This window comes from Vulpes vulpes, chromosome 1, assembly GCF_048418805.1.
Source record: "Vulpes vulpes isolate BD-2025 chromosome 1, VulVul3, whole genome shotgun sequence".
In the NCBI taxonomy this organism is placed as follows: Eukaryota; Metazoa; Chordata; class Mammalia; order Carnivora; family Canidae; genus Vulpes; species Vulpes vulpes.
The window spans coordinates 53,541,731-53,557,364 of record NC_132780.1 but is presented as its reverse complement, the minus strand read 5'-3'; the positions used below and the strand labels follow the sequence as shown (position 1 = coordinate 53,557,364).

At 50.7% G+C, this 15,634-nt stretch overlaps 1 protein-coding gene across 3 annotated transcripts in view; it reads right to left on the bottom strand.

Moving 5' to 3' along the window:
- ARHGAP18 (Rho GTPase activating protein 18) overlaps positions 1-15,634 on the bottom strand; it is a 116,841-nt gene that overhangs the window by 72,466 nt on the left and 28,741 nt on the right. Inside the window, exon 1 of one of the 3 annotated variants that reach the window (XM_072764543.1) lies at positions 3,305-3,356. The exons of the other annotated variants lie outside the window; for them this stretch is intronic. Coding sequence (XP_072620644.1) covers positions 3,305-3,336 — 32 coding nt within the window. The 5' untranslated portion in view covers positions 3,337-3,356. Of the gene's footprint in view, positions 1-3,304; positions 3,357-15,634 lie in introns of those variants that run through there. 3 annotated transcript variants of the gene reach the window in all.

Below are 15,634 nucleotides of genomic sequence, written 5' to 3'. Positions count from 1 at the left end.
GTGGGCACCCTGCGAGTCCGTGGGCTTCCCCCTTCCATGGGACTCCAGCCGGGTGTCGGGGTGTTCCGCTCCAGGGCGAGCCCCGACCCGCCGGGGACATTGGGTGGCGACCTGCGGGGAAGGTCACTGGGACACACCGGGATGCTGCCATGCATCCACCTGGAGACAGGACTCACCCGCCTGTGCCTGGCGCCGGCCTTCAATGCCAGCCCAGCCGGGTCCGACAGAGAGCGAGGGGCCCATGGTGGCCGGACAGGGAGACGCCGCTGCACCCCGACTGGAAACGGCAGGGAAGCCTCCACCGTCCTGCCGCACACTCGCTCCGTGGGGGGAAGAAACGCAGCTCGGCTTGTTCACCAGGAACAATAACCTCCACAGTAAGACGAGGTGCTCCCCACTGTCCTCACCACCGTCGGGCTGGCGAAGTGACGCCAGGCCGCAGCCCCCGTCCTGGGCTCTTGGTCTCCATGTGCTGAAGCTTTTGAAACCTGTCCTGGGAAAGTGTGATGCGAACAGTAGCGGAATCAGAGCTGGGGTGACCCTGGGGTCCCCAGGTCGGGGGGGAGGGGGGGGCGGGGTCCCACGCTGGCCGCGGGGCCCAGCCACACAGGAGGAGCAGCAGCAAGGCCTGCTAAAGGTCGCCACGCTCACAGGCCGAGGAGGCGCACAACCCACCGCCCGTGTAGCACGCAGACAAAGACGCGGGTTCAAGCCCCACAGAGACCTCGCCGCCCTGCCCCCAGCCTCAGGGCCCGGCATGCGCAGGGCAGGAACTCGGGTGGCGGGGCCATGGGGCGGGCGGGCGGCCTAACCGAGCACCCTCCACTGAACACTGAACGCACATTACTCTTCCACTTTATCAGCAGGGCAATAAAGATAGGCAACAGATACTCTTTTATCGATACTTATTTTTTCCCTCCGTGAACTTTGACAGCCCAACCCACCGATCCGGGCAGGTCTAGAGGGCAACCAAGCTAGGACGGCCCGGCACACATCCTCCAGCGCGGCCACCGCCGGACAGGAAGAAAGAAAAGAAAAGCCGTTGAGACTAGAACTTGGCCGGGCACCCGCGGGGCCACGTCCGGCTGGCAAAAATGTTGTGTTTGGCCAGCAGGGTGTCGCGCACGCTTGTAGGTCCGCATCTTTCTCTCTAGACCTGTGTTCCGGGCTGGCCCTGCGATCACGGACACGCTCCCAGGTGCCAAGGCCCCTGCGTGTCGCGCTCCGTAGCGGGCCCCTGGGGGGCGGCCTCCACCGGACTGCATGGGTGTCAAGGCCCTGAACTAGCATGACCCCCGACCTCAAAGCCACCACTGGCCACCGTGTGAGAATAACCCTCCTTCTGTTGAGAAGGAAGGGAAAGCAGCGGTTCAGGGAGGGGCGCTGGTAACTCTGGTCCTTCCTCCATCAGGAGGCGCACAGGTACTTTGATCACCTGACCTCAGTGGATCCGGGTTATTTCCTCATTTGTAGGAGCAGGCAAGTTGGGACGCCTACTAGGATTCCCCGCACTCCCCACCCCAAAAGGTCCTGCGAGAGGTCTCTTGCTCTGACCGTGTACAAACATGTGGATTTTCCCAGACAGAGGGATATTACCAAAAAGGGGAACATGAGAGACTTTAGGGGGCCGCATGGACTAGAGCTCAATACGTGGTGCCATCATCTTCCATGAGATCTGAGGCAGGTTCCCTAAAACTCCGAGAGCCGCTGTTTCCTTCCGTTCACTCATTTACTCAAAACGATTTGCTGAGCATCAGTTACACATGAGGCACCTTCTAAATGCCGGGGATCCCGCAGTGAACAAAACCGAGTCTCCTCTCCCACAAAGTTCGCATTCTAGTGTTGAGGAGACGGAAAAGAAGACAAAACATTTATAACCTGTCGGTGGGGGTGGGGGGGAGGGAGGGACGCTATGCAAATAGATGAAGAGGGTGGGGGCGGCGGGAGGGTGCAGGGTTGGAGACAGTGAGGCAAGACTCCCTGGGGAGACCCTGAGCACAGGCCTCTACAGAGGGGTAGGTGTAGCCGTGAGGGACTTGGAACAGACCGCTCCAGACAACACACCCAGGGGTTATTAAAATTCAGTGACGCGACAAGCAGAGCTCCTAACGGAGCAACGATAAGCTCGTTTCTTCCTCTGTCCCTTCCCCTCCTGAGCCGCAACGTCATGGGGAGCTGCTGTCGGCCTTTGTAGCGGCGCCAAACTTACGAAAGCAAAGCAGGCCAAGGTGGGGACGCCTCATGTCTGATTCTGTGTAATCGATGACAGCCACGCGGGAGAGCCACATCATTCCTCAACTGCGCTCGGAGGAAAACTCTTTCATAATCAGGTGTATCCCCCCCCGCCCCCCAACGGGGATGCATGTGTATGCTGGGCTCTCCCGGGAGGGCAGGCAGCAGCGTGTGGAGGTTGAGAGCACGGTCTCTGTGTCACAAAAGCCTGGGTCACATCCCAGCTCTCGGTTTGCTACCTTCATGGCCTCGGTCATGTGACTCGGCCTCCCTGGATCTCACGTTCTTTCACCTGTAGATTGGGTCCCAAAACCACCACCGCCTTTCAGGGTCAGAGTGCGATGTGGATGAGCTGATGTCCACGAAACACACGGAACTTAAAGAACAGGGCTCCACAACGCGTAGCCACGTCTATCGGAGCTTCAGATTGTGAAGTGACAGATATCCATTCTGATCAAGAGGAGAATTTCACAAGAAACCTGCTGGGAGGTCCAGCCCCCGGGAAGAATGTCCCCAAACCAGGCCCCGGAGTGGCCCGAGGATGCCGTGGGGCAGCGGGTGATGCCAGCAAGGGCCACCGACACCCACCGCACCCGACACTGTCCCGGCTTGCAGTGAAAGGAGAGCCCTGCCTCCCAGGAAAGCTCAGAGAGCAATACCGCAAATCAGAACGGATGCTCCCACGTTGAGCAGCCTCAAGAACGACAGGTGTCCAACCCCGTTCTCACTGAGCCCCCTTAGGAGCACGCACTGGCTCCCCCCCGGCCGCCCCCCATCCCCGGCCTGGAGGCCCTCTGCTCCAGGAGGCCTTCCCACCGGCTTCCTGCTCCCTCTCCCCCCAGCGCATCCTCTCACAAGGTACCTCATTAAAAACTGGTCTACACCTGGACTATAAATACTCATATACAAACAGACACAAATCCTTTTGGGAATACACGGGGTGGAGATGAAAAACAAACGCACGTGCAGTTATAAATAACGCTAGCTGGCTCACTAGTCATCCCGTGTGCGTGTAGCTCGATGCACAAATGAGGCTGTAACTCCTTGCCGACACCATCCTTCTCTCCCGTACCTGTTGGGAGTCCATTTTCTGTTCTTTGCCATGCTGAATACCTCCTCCCTGAAATCTGAGATGAGACACAGTTTTTATACTGAGGGTCAAATATCTACTTTATATACAAATAATCTTTTTGTTAAGAAAAATAGATTCAAAATCAGAAAAAAAGAAAAATAGGTTCAAGCTCCCATATAGAATGGAGAAATTTATCAGTGTCAATAAATTTCACAAAAATACTGAAACACAAATTATCATGATCATTTTACGAGATCATTTTTGCTCCTTATTTTCAGATTCTTAGAAAACCACTATCTTCCCACTCTGAAAAGTGGGGAATCCCACACTTGCCCCAATTTTACCAAGAGAGAAAAAGAAAAAAGAGCAGTTTTTTTTTTTCGTTTTTTGTTTTTGTTTTTATTTTTTTTTTCCCATGGACTAACATCCCCATCTTGTGGGCACAATTGTTCAATGTTTCCAAGAATCATGGTGGGATCTTCAGAACTGCAACATCTCAATCCTTTTCAGGGGTAAATAAAATTAAACTACAGCCCCTATGTGGTCCATACGCCAGATGTTCCCTATGTCTTTAATAAATGCTTTCTGCACCAAGCGCTTATGAATTTAAAATGACTGAAAACCTGCAATACTGAGTCAGACATCAACCGGGTCTATGGAAAAAGAAATAGATATTGGGATCCACAGTTACCCAAGGAGGAAGCCTTCTTCTCGTCGGAGAATTCTCTTCTCCTGAGAGTAATAAACCCATTCAGGAAATGTCTACTGAGATCCAGAGTGGCTTCACAGAACTGGCTACTATCCTCAGGCCAGGGTCTGCCAAGCAGAAGGCCATATATCTCTGTGAAGGGCAAAGAGAAGCCGACAGGAGCCCAGTGGCTCCCAGCAGGCTCCCGGCCAAGGACTGGAGGCTGATAACGTCTGCCTGGGCTCCCGGCCAAGAGGAGGAAGGTCACGGGGCATCCTGAAATACGTGTGTGCAAAACAGCCGAAAAGAGTAGGGAGCAGAGGGTGGAGAGACAATGGAACGTTGGCAAAGCAAGAGGAGGATGCATCATGGACATCCTCTCACCCGGGGGGAGAAAGGACATGCATATCGATCCAAAAGAGATAGAAACAGAGACTGAGGCGAGAGGCCAAGAACGTCCCCATCTCCCTTCTCCTGCCGTCTTTCAAAGGCCGCCCGCCTGGAATTTGAGCAAGGCTGCCACTTACAGACACCACCGATGTTCAAAGTACCCCAGTCACCACCTACTATCCTTTGGAATTATCATACAAGTTTCTCGGGGATTGCTTATAATCATTTTTCCCCAAACAGTCCTTTTCTAAAGGAAGAGGGAATCACACGTCTCAGGCCAGGACGTGATAGCAACCCACTGCTTCTGGCCATTTATTTAAGAACAACCTTTTTCTTATTGAACAAAGTCATCACTGCAGGATAGAGGACGACGTGCGCGGGATCAACGTAGCATCCTCCAGCACTCAGCCTCAAACCATCGGTTTACCCAAATATTCACCAATACTATGTAAACACATTTTACAGATACAACAAGTTTCATCATCTCCAAATTCTCTTCCAGTGCTCTTTGTAAACCCTAAGACCAGTCTGGACAGGAGCCGTTGGGCTCGTTGGGTCTCGGGACCCTTTGGTCTGCCATCATCTGACTCAGGCACCTTTCCTTCCCCGGCACCTCGTCCACACAGTCCCCATCCTGTGCCACGCTCTCCCTACGCTCCCTGACTTCCACCAAGAGTGCCTTGTATAACTCCAGATTCTGACGGGAGTGCTGTCCCGAGAGAGTCCAGTGCCACTTGGACAAGGGCAGGCTTCAGCCCAACAGCCCCATTGCTCTCTGCGTGGAGCACCGTGGGCAAGCTGTCTACCCTCTGGGAGCATCCCTTTCCTTATTTGTAAAATCAAATACAAATACCTCCCTTGCATGGCTCATGAAGACAGGAACTAACAAATACAAAAGGCCAAATATTACACAAGAGACCCAAGGGGTCCCTGGATGGTGCAGTCGGTGAAGTGTCCGATTCCTGGTTGGGGCTGGATCATGGCCTCAGGGTTGTGAGATCAAGCCCCGCATGGGGCTCTGTGCTCAGCAGGGAGCCTGCTTGAGACTCCGTCTCCCTCCCCCTCAGCACCCCCAGCTCATGCTTGCGCTCTCTCCAAAATAAAGATAAATCTTTAATTAAAAAAAAAAAAGTAAACCAAGGTCATGATTCAAAAAGGAAGCAACATCTCCCTCTGCCCGTGTCTCTGCCTCTCTCTCTCTCTATCTCTCTATGCCTATCATGAATAAATAAATAAAAATCTTTAAAAAAAAAAAAAAAAAAGGAAGCAACACTGGGAGTGCCTTAAGTGCAGCGAAATAAAGCCACACAAGAGGCCCTGGTAGGAGCCATTGGCTCCTGGAGAGTGGGGCCGGCGGCTTTCTCTCCGTGAACTCAGGGTGCCATCCACTGTGCTTCACATTTAACAAGGAACAGAAAAAGATGATGCAGTAATATGCACCAAAACGCTAACATATCTTCAGGCACTAGCATTATGGGCATTTTTTTTTAATTTGTGCTTTTCTTTATTAACTCAGTTTGCTAAATATAAAGCTATGCTCAGTGTGTTCAGGATCGCAGCCTAAGTTTGGTGCCCCAATCCCTAAATTAGACCTTGCAAACAGAAGGTATATCAACAACTGTTTCCGTTTTCACTTCATTTTAAAGCTAGCCATCCTTTCAAACTTCATCCAATTTTTCTCAAGCGCTTATGCTTACATAAAACAACTGGATTGGAACAGTTGTTATTAAAATCTCCTTAAATTTGAGTCCAGGGGTGCCCAGGTGGCTCAGGCAGTTAAGTGTCTGCCTTTGGCTCAGGTCACGATCTCAGGGTCCCTCAGCCCCCCTCCTCACCGACTTGTGCTCTCTATACCTCTTTCTCTCAAATAAATAAAATCTTAAAAAAAAAAAAAGTTTGACCCTAAAATATCCCCTCGGAATTTCATTTCTAACCATCGTGAGCATTAATGTTGGATACCAAGTTCAAACTGCCTCTGGTTTAAAACTGACTTTTAAAAGAAAGCCCATCGTCTATCAATCAGTGAATGGATAAAAAAAGATACGGTGTGAATACATACACCACGGACTACTACTTAGCCAAAAAGGGATGAAATCTTGCCATCTGCAACAACGTGGGTGGCTCCGGAGAGTACAAAGCTAAGATGATGCTAAAGGAGGGAAGTCAGCCAGAGAGAGACAAATGCCGTGATTCCTCTTAGGTGTGGGATTAAAGAAACAAACAGGAAAAAAAAGAGACAAACCAAAAAACAAACCCCTTGTATAGAGAACAAAACGATGGTTATCAGAGGGGAGGCAGGCGGGGATGAGCGATGGGGGTTGAGAAGGGTCCTGGTGACGGGCACTGGGTGCCGCGGGAGGAGCCGAATCACTGTATCGTGTGCCCGAGCCCCCGTGCGCTGTCGGTGGGAACGCACGCTGGGCCAGCCTCACAGACATACAGGACGGAGGGGCCTCAAAAACATACAAAAAGAACAACCGTACAGTCTAGCAATCTCACTACTGGGCGTTCACCCAAAGAAAAGGAAAACGTGGTTCCAGAGCATACGTGCACCGCGGTGTATTATGGCAGCATCATCTACAGTGTATTATGGCAGCATCATCTCGACCGCTGAACCAGGGCAGCGGCCCATCAACCGGCCAGCAGGTAAAAGACACATGGCTGACCCATACAATGGAATATTACTCAGCCATCAAAAATAATAATGATAAAATCCTGTCACTTGCAACACTGTGGACAGATCAAGATAGTAAAATCCTCAGCCAAGGAAGCCAGGCACCAAAACACAAATACCGTACGATTTCATTCATTTGAGGAATTTAAGAAACTAAACCAATGAACAAAGGGGGGTGGGTGGGGAGAGAAGAGACACAAATCAACAAAAAAATAAAAAAATAAAAACAAAAAACAAAAACCCAGACTCTTAACTATAGAGAACAACCTGAGAGGAGGTGGGTTAGGACAGATGGGCAGACTACGTGAGGGGAGGGAGAGCACCCGTGTGTTTTGGCAAGCACGGGTTATCCGTGGAGTGCCTGCATCACTGCATTGTACACCCAAAAATAAGAGAACACTGTGTCTTACTGATACTGGAATTAAAATAAAAAACATACATTAACGAGGTGCCTGGGTGGCCAAGTCAGTCAGGGGGCCAGCTGCTGATTTCAGTTCAGGTCATGACCTCGCGCTCATGGGATCAAGCCCTACATCGGGCCCCGTGCTCACTGTGGAGTCGGCTTGAGATCTTCTCTCCCTCTGCCCCTCCCTCATGCTCTCGCTTAAATACATAAATTTTTAAAGAATAAATAAATTGAGGGTCACCAGAGTGGCTCAGCAGTCAAACATCTGCCTTTAGCTCAGGTCATGATCCCAGGGTCCCCGGGTGAAGCCCTGCATGGGGCTCCCTGCTTGGCAGGGAGGGTCCCTCTGACCCCTCCCCACTCCGTCTCATGCTCTCCCTCCCTCTCTCAAATAAACCGATAAAAACTCTTTACAAAATAAATAAATTTTAAGGAAAAGGAAATAAACCTGAGAAATCCCACACTGCATTTTAAAGGATGTCTCACTGCTTTGACATTTATGATTTTTCTCACGGCAGGGTATCCATAGTCACGTGCAGCTTTCTTATTTTAGATGTTCTTTAATATATTATTGAAGTTTCCAAGCAGAAGATAGAGAAACTCTCCCCTTTAAAAGTGAAGCGGAGGGGATCCCCGGGTGGCTCAGCGGTTTGGCACCTGCCTTCAGCCCAGGGCGTGACCCCGGGGTCCCGGGATCGAGTCCCCCGTCGGGCTCCCTGCATGGAGCCTGCTTCTCCCTCTGCCTGTGTCTCTGCCTCTCTCTCTGGGTCTCTCATGAATAAATAAATAAAAATAAATAAATAAAATAAAAAAATAAAAGTGAAGCGGCAATAGTGGGCCTATTGAAATGGAAAGGAAGACTGCATACCACGGGGAACTTTCTTCCTGCATTCCAGGAGGGGACCTGCATGCTAAGGATGCATGAAGGTACCATGTCACAGGGTAAAAAAACAAACTTCCAGAAGAAAGGGATATACACACTAGTGGGTAGCTAAATTACCTGAAAAACTTCTTACACCGCCTAACTTCATATCAAAGGGAGAACCATCTAGATGAAGCTTAGAAAATAATAATAAAACGGTGTGAAGTCATAACTCCTACCTTCTTTAATGCTCGTGCCCTCGTGCCCCCGTGCTCCCTGCTCCGCGGGCTGCCAACCAACACCCTGATCTCCTGCCCGCCCCGTCTGCCTCCCCCCAGGACCTACACCTCCCCTCCAGGTAGGCCGCAACCTCTTCGGGCCTTCCTGGATCCACAGGTCCTGGCTGCTTTCCATCCGAAGCCCATCCTGATGCTGTCGCTTTTCAACCTTTCCCAGGGTCGAGAACCTTCCTCCTCTTCAAATCAGCACTTTCAGGGAGCCACAGTGTATTTGACAGGTGTCGGGAGCCAGAAACCTTGAAGCCTCTCCAGTTAAGTGGCCCTCAACCTTAACAGTCTGGCTCTTATGAGAATGCATATTTTATCACCTCCGCCTTTACCAAAGTGGAGTGAAATTCGGATCACTCATCTCTATGTAATTTGAATAAGATATGTGTGTGCATCTGCCCTTTTATCCTGAGATTAAGGAAAAAATCATGAAATTTAAAACATCCTGTATGTCAGTTAAGTGAACGTTTAGATACTAAAAAGACATAATAAGGAAGTGGTCAAGTGCTTATATCTACTTAATAACGAGTGAGTTTAGATTTGGGAGGGAAAAAACAAGACCAGAAAAAAAATTCCTTTAAAAAAAAAAAGAAAATAAGAGATCAAAGGGATGGACGGCACGCGGAGTTAAGCACTTGAATGAAGTTGAGCAGAAAGGAGGGGTGCCTGCGTGGCTCAGGCAGGTGAGCATCCAAACCCGACTTTCAGCTCCAGTTGGTCGTGAGCTTGGGGTGGTGGCTGGAGCCCGGCGAGGGGCTCTGTGCAGTGCGGGGCCCCCTGTCCTGTTGCTCTGCTCGGCCCCCCTCGAGATGCACGCTCTCCCTCTCTCTCTCGCAAATGAATAGTCTTAAAAAAAAACAGCAGAAATGAACCATTCTTACGGGGCATTAGGAATGCCACCTGGGTCGCTGTACAGGCACCAGGGCCACAGACACTGGTGGGCAGGATGTCCCGAAAGGGCAGGCATCCAATGCAGGCTGCCCCGTTGAGGGGGCACCGGGCAGCCCCCAAGCCCCAGCGCTGCCCCACGCGGGGACAGGGCGCACCCGCCCCGCCCGCCTGTGCCCGAGGACCGGCGGCCCTGAGGTCACCTGCTTACGCGCACCGCAGGGGACAGGGAGCAGCCGGTCTGGGACACGCTCCCCGGGTGGTGCCCCCCACCCCCGTGGCCGCCAGCCTAACCCCAGGATCTCCGAGGCCCCCCCCCCTGCGCCGGCCCCACTGTGCACAGACCTGGAGTCTGCGATGCCTGCCGCTGGGTTTCCCTGCTTCGTGCAAATGTCAAGCAGGTCGAAGTCCACAGGGAAGCAGACCTGTGACCCTTCGCCCTCCTCCACCCCAATGCGCCTCTGCTTGCAGGGGTTCCCTCTCCGACTGCTGGAAAATGCCTGTCAAGGGCCACCCCAAATCTGCGGGGGTCCTCCCTGGCCAGATGCACCTGCAGAGTCCAGGATGACTGCTCTCTCTCTTTTTTCCTTTTTTTTTTTTTTTTTTACAATTTATTCTCTTTGTTTTGCTTTGTTTTTATTATTGTTTTTATTGTTTGGTTTGCCAACATAGTCTAACCCCCAGTGCTCATCCTGTCCAGTGCCCCCCTCAGGGCCTGTCACCCAGTCGCCCTGTCCCCCGCCCACCTCCCCTCCCACCGCCCCTTGTTCATTTCCCAGAGTCCGGAGCCTCTCAGGGTTTGTCTCCCCACCTGATTTCCCCACTCAGCTCCCCCTTCCCCTATCAGCCCTGTCACTACGTCTTGCACTCCCCGTAGGGTGAGACCGTGGGATGACCGTCCTTCTCGACCGGCCCACTTCACTCCGCACCACACCCCGGCTACTGCTGCCCCCGCGATCCCCAGGCAACAGTTCCGAGGACGCCCGCTGCCAGTGCAGGCTCCTGCTCTGGGTCCAAGAGAAACACCCTCCCTCTGAAAAAGCAAGTTTCAGACGTCCTTCCGAATCTCGTTCTCCTTAATATCCCGAGTGAAGCTCTCAGGCCCGTGGCCTGGGTTGGTGTCCGAATTCTCCCACGATCATACTGACAGATTTGCAGAGATGAAAGACATCTTCACGTGACCTTAGTCAAATCATTTGATTTTTCAGATGAAGGAGCTGGGACCCAGGGAGGTGAGGAAACCGTCTCTGGTCACAGAGCTGGTGGTGTTCACACAGGCCAAGGCTCCCTTCTCTGCCTTCCTGCCCACTTTCTTTCAAGTAGGCCAATGAGTAACGTTTGCATCAGAAAAGAATGTTTTGTTTAAAAACATGGTTTGGGAAAAACTTAAGATAATTCTACTTTGCTTCGTACTGTCGTTCATTCAAGTACTTAAAATGGAAATGTTTTTATTTGCTACGTATTTTCATACTACATGGAAATTTAATGCAAACATCCAGTTCCTATTTCCCTTGTTCATTTTGATTTTTTTTTTAAGTCAAAAACCACCTCCAGTTTGTCTTCGAGGGTAATATAGCCATGCCAAACAATTGTAAATGGAGATACCAAATAACCAGCCCAAATGAAGCTTTTCTTTTTTATTTATTTATTTTTTTAGTTTTAAAGCATTTTGGTTTCAAACCGGGTTTATTTTACAGTTGTTTTTCCTCTTTATTTCATAGCTACATGGGAAGGATGAAATAAAGAAAATCACAATATTTCATCCGAAATCACGTCTTCAAGTTCTGCAGCATGGCTCGCGTGCCTTAGCCGCTGTTTAAATTAGTCAGCAACGATTCACAGGCGTTCAGCTCAGGATAGCTGCCTCCTTGCAAATTCTCAGCCCTCTGCCATCTAGGTGGTAAGTCCCTTGAACCGTAAGATTATTTCCGTTCTTTTCAAAAAGTTCTGTTCATCATTTGCTTTTGTTAAATTAACGAATCAGTTCATTAATGAATCAGTTGGTTCATTTTAATGATATTCTTCATTCATTTTACCGTTAAAATGAATCAACTGATTCATTAATGAATCAGAAAACCACAGCCAAAACCCAGAACACCAACTCATTTCAGACCTGCAGAGACAGATTACTTTGCTTCATCAGCCTTAAAAAATCTGATGTTTCTATCCTTTGAAGAACTTCTATCCTTCGAAGTTATTTTTTGCTCTATTGTAAACACAATCAAAATGTGGAAAGGGAACGTGACGGTCTCCCAAAGCCTCCCGAATGAACGACAAAATAGGAAAAGGCTTCAAAGATCCTGGCTCAAATTTCATTTTCATTTTCTCAATCTCTAGACCCACAGAGTGATTCACACACATATATTCACTCCTCTTTGAAAGGAGGTTTTGGAAAAAAAAAAAAAAAAAAAAGGAGGTTTTGAGTCACTGATCTGTTTTTAGCTTCTTCCCAACTCTGCTGCAAGCTTTTAATCTCTCCATCATTAGGCAATACACCTTATTGAAGTATTTTATAAACTGTCTAAAAACTTCAATCAACTATTTTTATCGGCATGAGAGGCATTCAGGGAAATTCTCATTACAACCATGTGATATTGAAGCAAACCAGTGTCAGATGCTAGCGAGGCAGGTGCGACTCAGGAAAACCTGTACTACGCGTCCGTGACACAAAGGAGCGAGGCCACCGGCTGCTCACCTCGCGCTATTAACCAGGTTGTCTTGAGTATGCTCCTTACCTCTCGGGCCTACTTCCTTCCTTATAAATCATGGGAGTAGCGAATATGAACATAATTTTTACTTGAGCTTCAAAACTCTATGGTTCTAGGAAATCACAAAAAAAAAATCTGCATTTTTCTATTACACACCTAAATAAAGAAAATATGTTCTTGGGGAATCCCTGGGTGGCTCAGCGGTTTAGCACCTGCCTTTGGCCCAGGGTGCAATCCTGGGGTCCTGGGATCGAGTCCCACATCGGGCTCCCAGCACGGAGCCTGCTTCTCCCTCCTCCTGTGTCTCTGCCTCTCTCTCTCTCTCATGAATAAATAAATAAATCTTAAAAAAAAAAAAAAGAAAAGAAAAGAAGATACATTCTTAAATATAGAGGTACACAGTCGCACACACATCCTCAGTTGGCCTCTCGTGAGAGCTAAACTATGACTCTTACTTATATCAGCCCATCATTTCATATTAAGTGTGGCCAACCGAATCTATACATAATTCACAAGTTTTGTTTTCATAAGGTGTCACTTCTACTTTTTGTTTTTTTTAGATGCTGACAAAATTGCTAGTAAAAGAGCAAAATAGCCAAGAGGGAATAACAATCACCAAGGTGCCAGCGGCTCGCCCCTGGTGAGCTTCCGCCCTGGGCCCAGAACTGGGGTGAACGTTTCCTCCTCCTCACAACCACCTTAATATTCCGATTTGCCAGCTGAGAAACAGAGGCCAAAGGGATTAAGAAGCTCGACAGGGCTCTGCCGTAAGCGGGGCTCTGGATTGGGCAGGGCACCCTCGCCGTGCTCACTGGGGGGCCAACCCCATCACCCTATAGCCTCTGACCCGCGGGGCGGAGCGGCCCTGTCTACCCGGCGTCTACGTGGCGTCTACAAGGAGGGCGGGTGCTGGAGCAGCGCTAGCCTGCCACTACCCAGATGGTGACCTGGGAAACGTGGGCGGGGTTTTTCTTTAAGATTTTATCTATTTATTCATATGAGAGAGAGAGAGGCAGAGACACAGGCAGAGAGAGAAGCAGGCCCCATGCAGGAAGCCCGATGTGGGACTCGATCCCAGGATCCCGGGGTCACGCCCTGGGCCGAAGGCGGCGCTAACCACTGAGCCACCCGGGCTGCCCAAAACGCACGTATTTACCGCAGACATCTAAGAGATGAGCATTTCTCTCAGGAGCAGCTCTTACAGCACAGCCACCTGCTGCCCTTGGCCTCCCTTTGAATAAATGAGTCTATAACCCAGGAGACAGCCTCGGTTCCCAGCCCTGGGACGTATGAAGAGTATTTGGGGGGAATAAGAAACAGAAACTTGGTTTTTCCGCACCTCTCGTTCCTTACGTATCTGCAATCGAGCCCCCTCCCTAGGTCCCTAGGGCTAACGTGCCCGGGCTGCCTAACAAAGCGCTCTCAAGGTCAGCGCAGCTCTCCGTCCAGGCTCAACCATGGCCCCCCACACCACTCTACTGCAGCCCACCCTGCTCGTGCTGGCCCAACACTGGAGAAGCCGCTGCATCCCATCTAAGGTCTGACCAGTGAGTGGCCACAGACTGACTGGTCGATTGATTGGTTTGTGTGAGAGAAAGCACGTGGGTAAGCGAGGGAAGAAAGAGAATCTGAGGCAGGCTCCACATCCATCACGGAGCCCAACTCAGGGCTCGATCTCATAACCCTGAGGGTCATGGCCTGAGCCGGAAAACTAGTTGGATGCTTAACAGGTTGAGCCACCCAGGTGCCCCGCCAGAGATCATTTTAAATGGCAGCTCTGATTTCTGCTAAAAGTATAAAACAGATCCACCCCACAAAGCCTGGTGAGCATCGCTGACGTCAGGCACTGGATGTGGCCTCTCAAACCTCAGGCCTGACCCTTTCCCGGCTATACTCCAGAAGGGGCCGCTGAAGCTGAGGGATGGGGGAGAGGATGCGGGGGGCAAGGAGGCCAAGCTTCCCCACGTCTGACAGCACCGGGCAGCGTTCCTGTGGCAGGTGGGAGCGTCATGAAGCTGCGGCAAGTGCGGTCAATGTCTTCTCATCACATGTGACAGTGCTGGGTACTGTTAGGTTTGCTTTCTGACCACCGGTAAGGGTTAAATGACCCCCCACGAGCTGCAAAGGGGCCAACGGGTCAAGTTCCAGCCCTCGAACCTACATCACTGGGCCATCCGTCAAGCATGGCATGCGGTCCTCCTCCTCGGATCTTCACAGGTGCGTGGAACCACCAAACTACCCCAAATCAGCCGGTGGCTCTCTAGAAAGTGTGCATGCCGGGAACCTGCGCGCCACGCCCTGTCGGTGAGCTCACACACCCGTAGCGTCTCCAAAGTTAGAGGTCACGCTGAAAACATTCCTTCCCTTACAATCTCTTATGAAGACGGAGTAGAAACACTCTACTCGTCTGTGAGGTTCAAAAAGTACCACACTTCGCAGAATTTCAATATTAGATTGTTGCCTGGAAAACACGAGGCACGCAGCAGGTGCTTCCTGCGACAACATCCATCAGGGAGGGGGTACCGGTCCTTCCATCACCAGCTGTGCACTAACCCCGAGCAGCCATTACGCAGCCATCGTAGACTCTCCTGGGCTCTGTCCCCAGCTGGCTGCAGGCCACCTCCACGCCGGGTTAGCTGTCCCACCCTGCCTCCTCGCGCGAAAGAAGCAGTTGAGCCAAATGACACTGGAAGTCCCAGTGCTCACACGTAAAAGTATTATCCATGAAAATTACTTAAGAAACAATGATTTGGGGGGATCCCGGGGTGGCTCAGCAGTTTAGCACCACCTTCAGTCCAGGGCATGATCCTGGAAACCCAGGATCGAGTCCTGCATCAGGCTCCCTGCATGGAGCCTGCTTCTCCCTCTGCCTGTGTCTCTGCCTCTCTCTCTCTCTGTGTGTCTCTATGAATAAATAAATAAAATCTTAAAAAGAAAGTCAAGAACTTTAAAAAAAAAGAAAAGAAAAAGAAACTGATTTTATCTGAAAAGAGATGAAGAACTACTTGTACAGTTTTCAGTTAAAAAGCGGGGGGGGCGGGGCCCAGGGAGGGCTCCATCAGTTGGGTATCCCACTCAATCTCAGCTCAAGTCTCGCTCTTGGGATGGTGAGTTCAGGCCCCTGTTGAGCTCCACGCTGGGTGTAGAGCCTACCAAAAAAAAAAAAAAAGAGAAGGAAACTAGAATATTCAGGGACAATCAAACCATTGAATTTTTCAAAGATTTCATTTATTTATTTGGGAGAGGGAGAGAACAGCAGTGGGGGTGCGGGCAGAGAGGGAGAGCAAGAGCCAGGGAGGGAGAAGCAGACCCGACGCTGAGCGGAGCCAGAGCAAGGCTGGATCCCAGGGCCCGGGACCACGACGCCCGCCCCAGGCCGACACCTGCCCAACCCCAGCACCCCTGATTCTGTTATCGCTGCACCCAG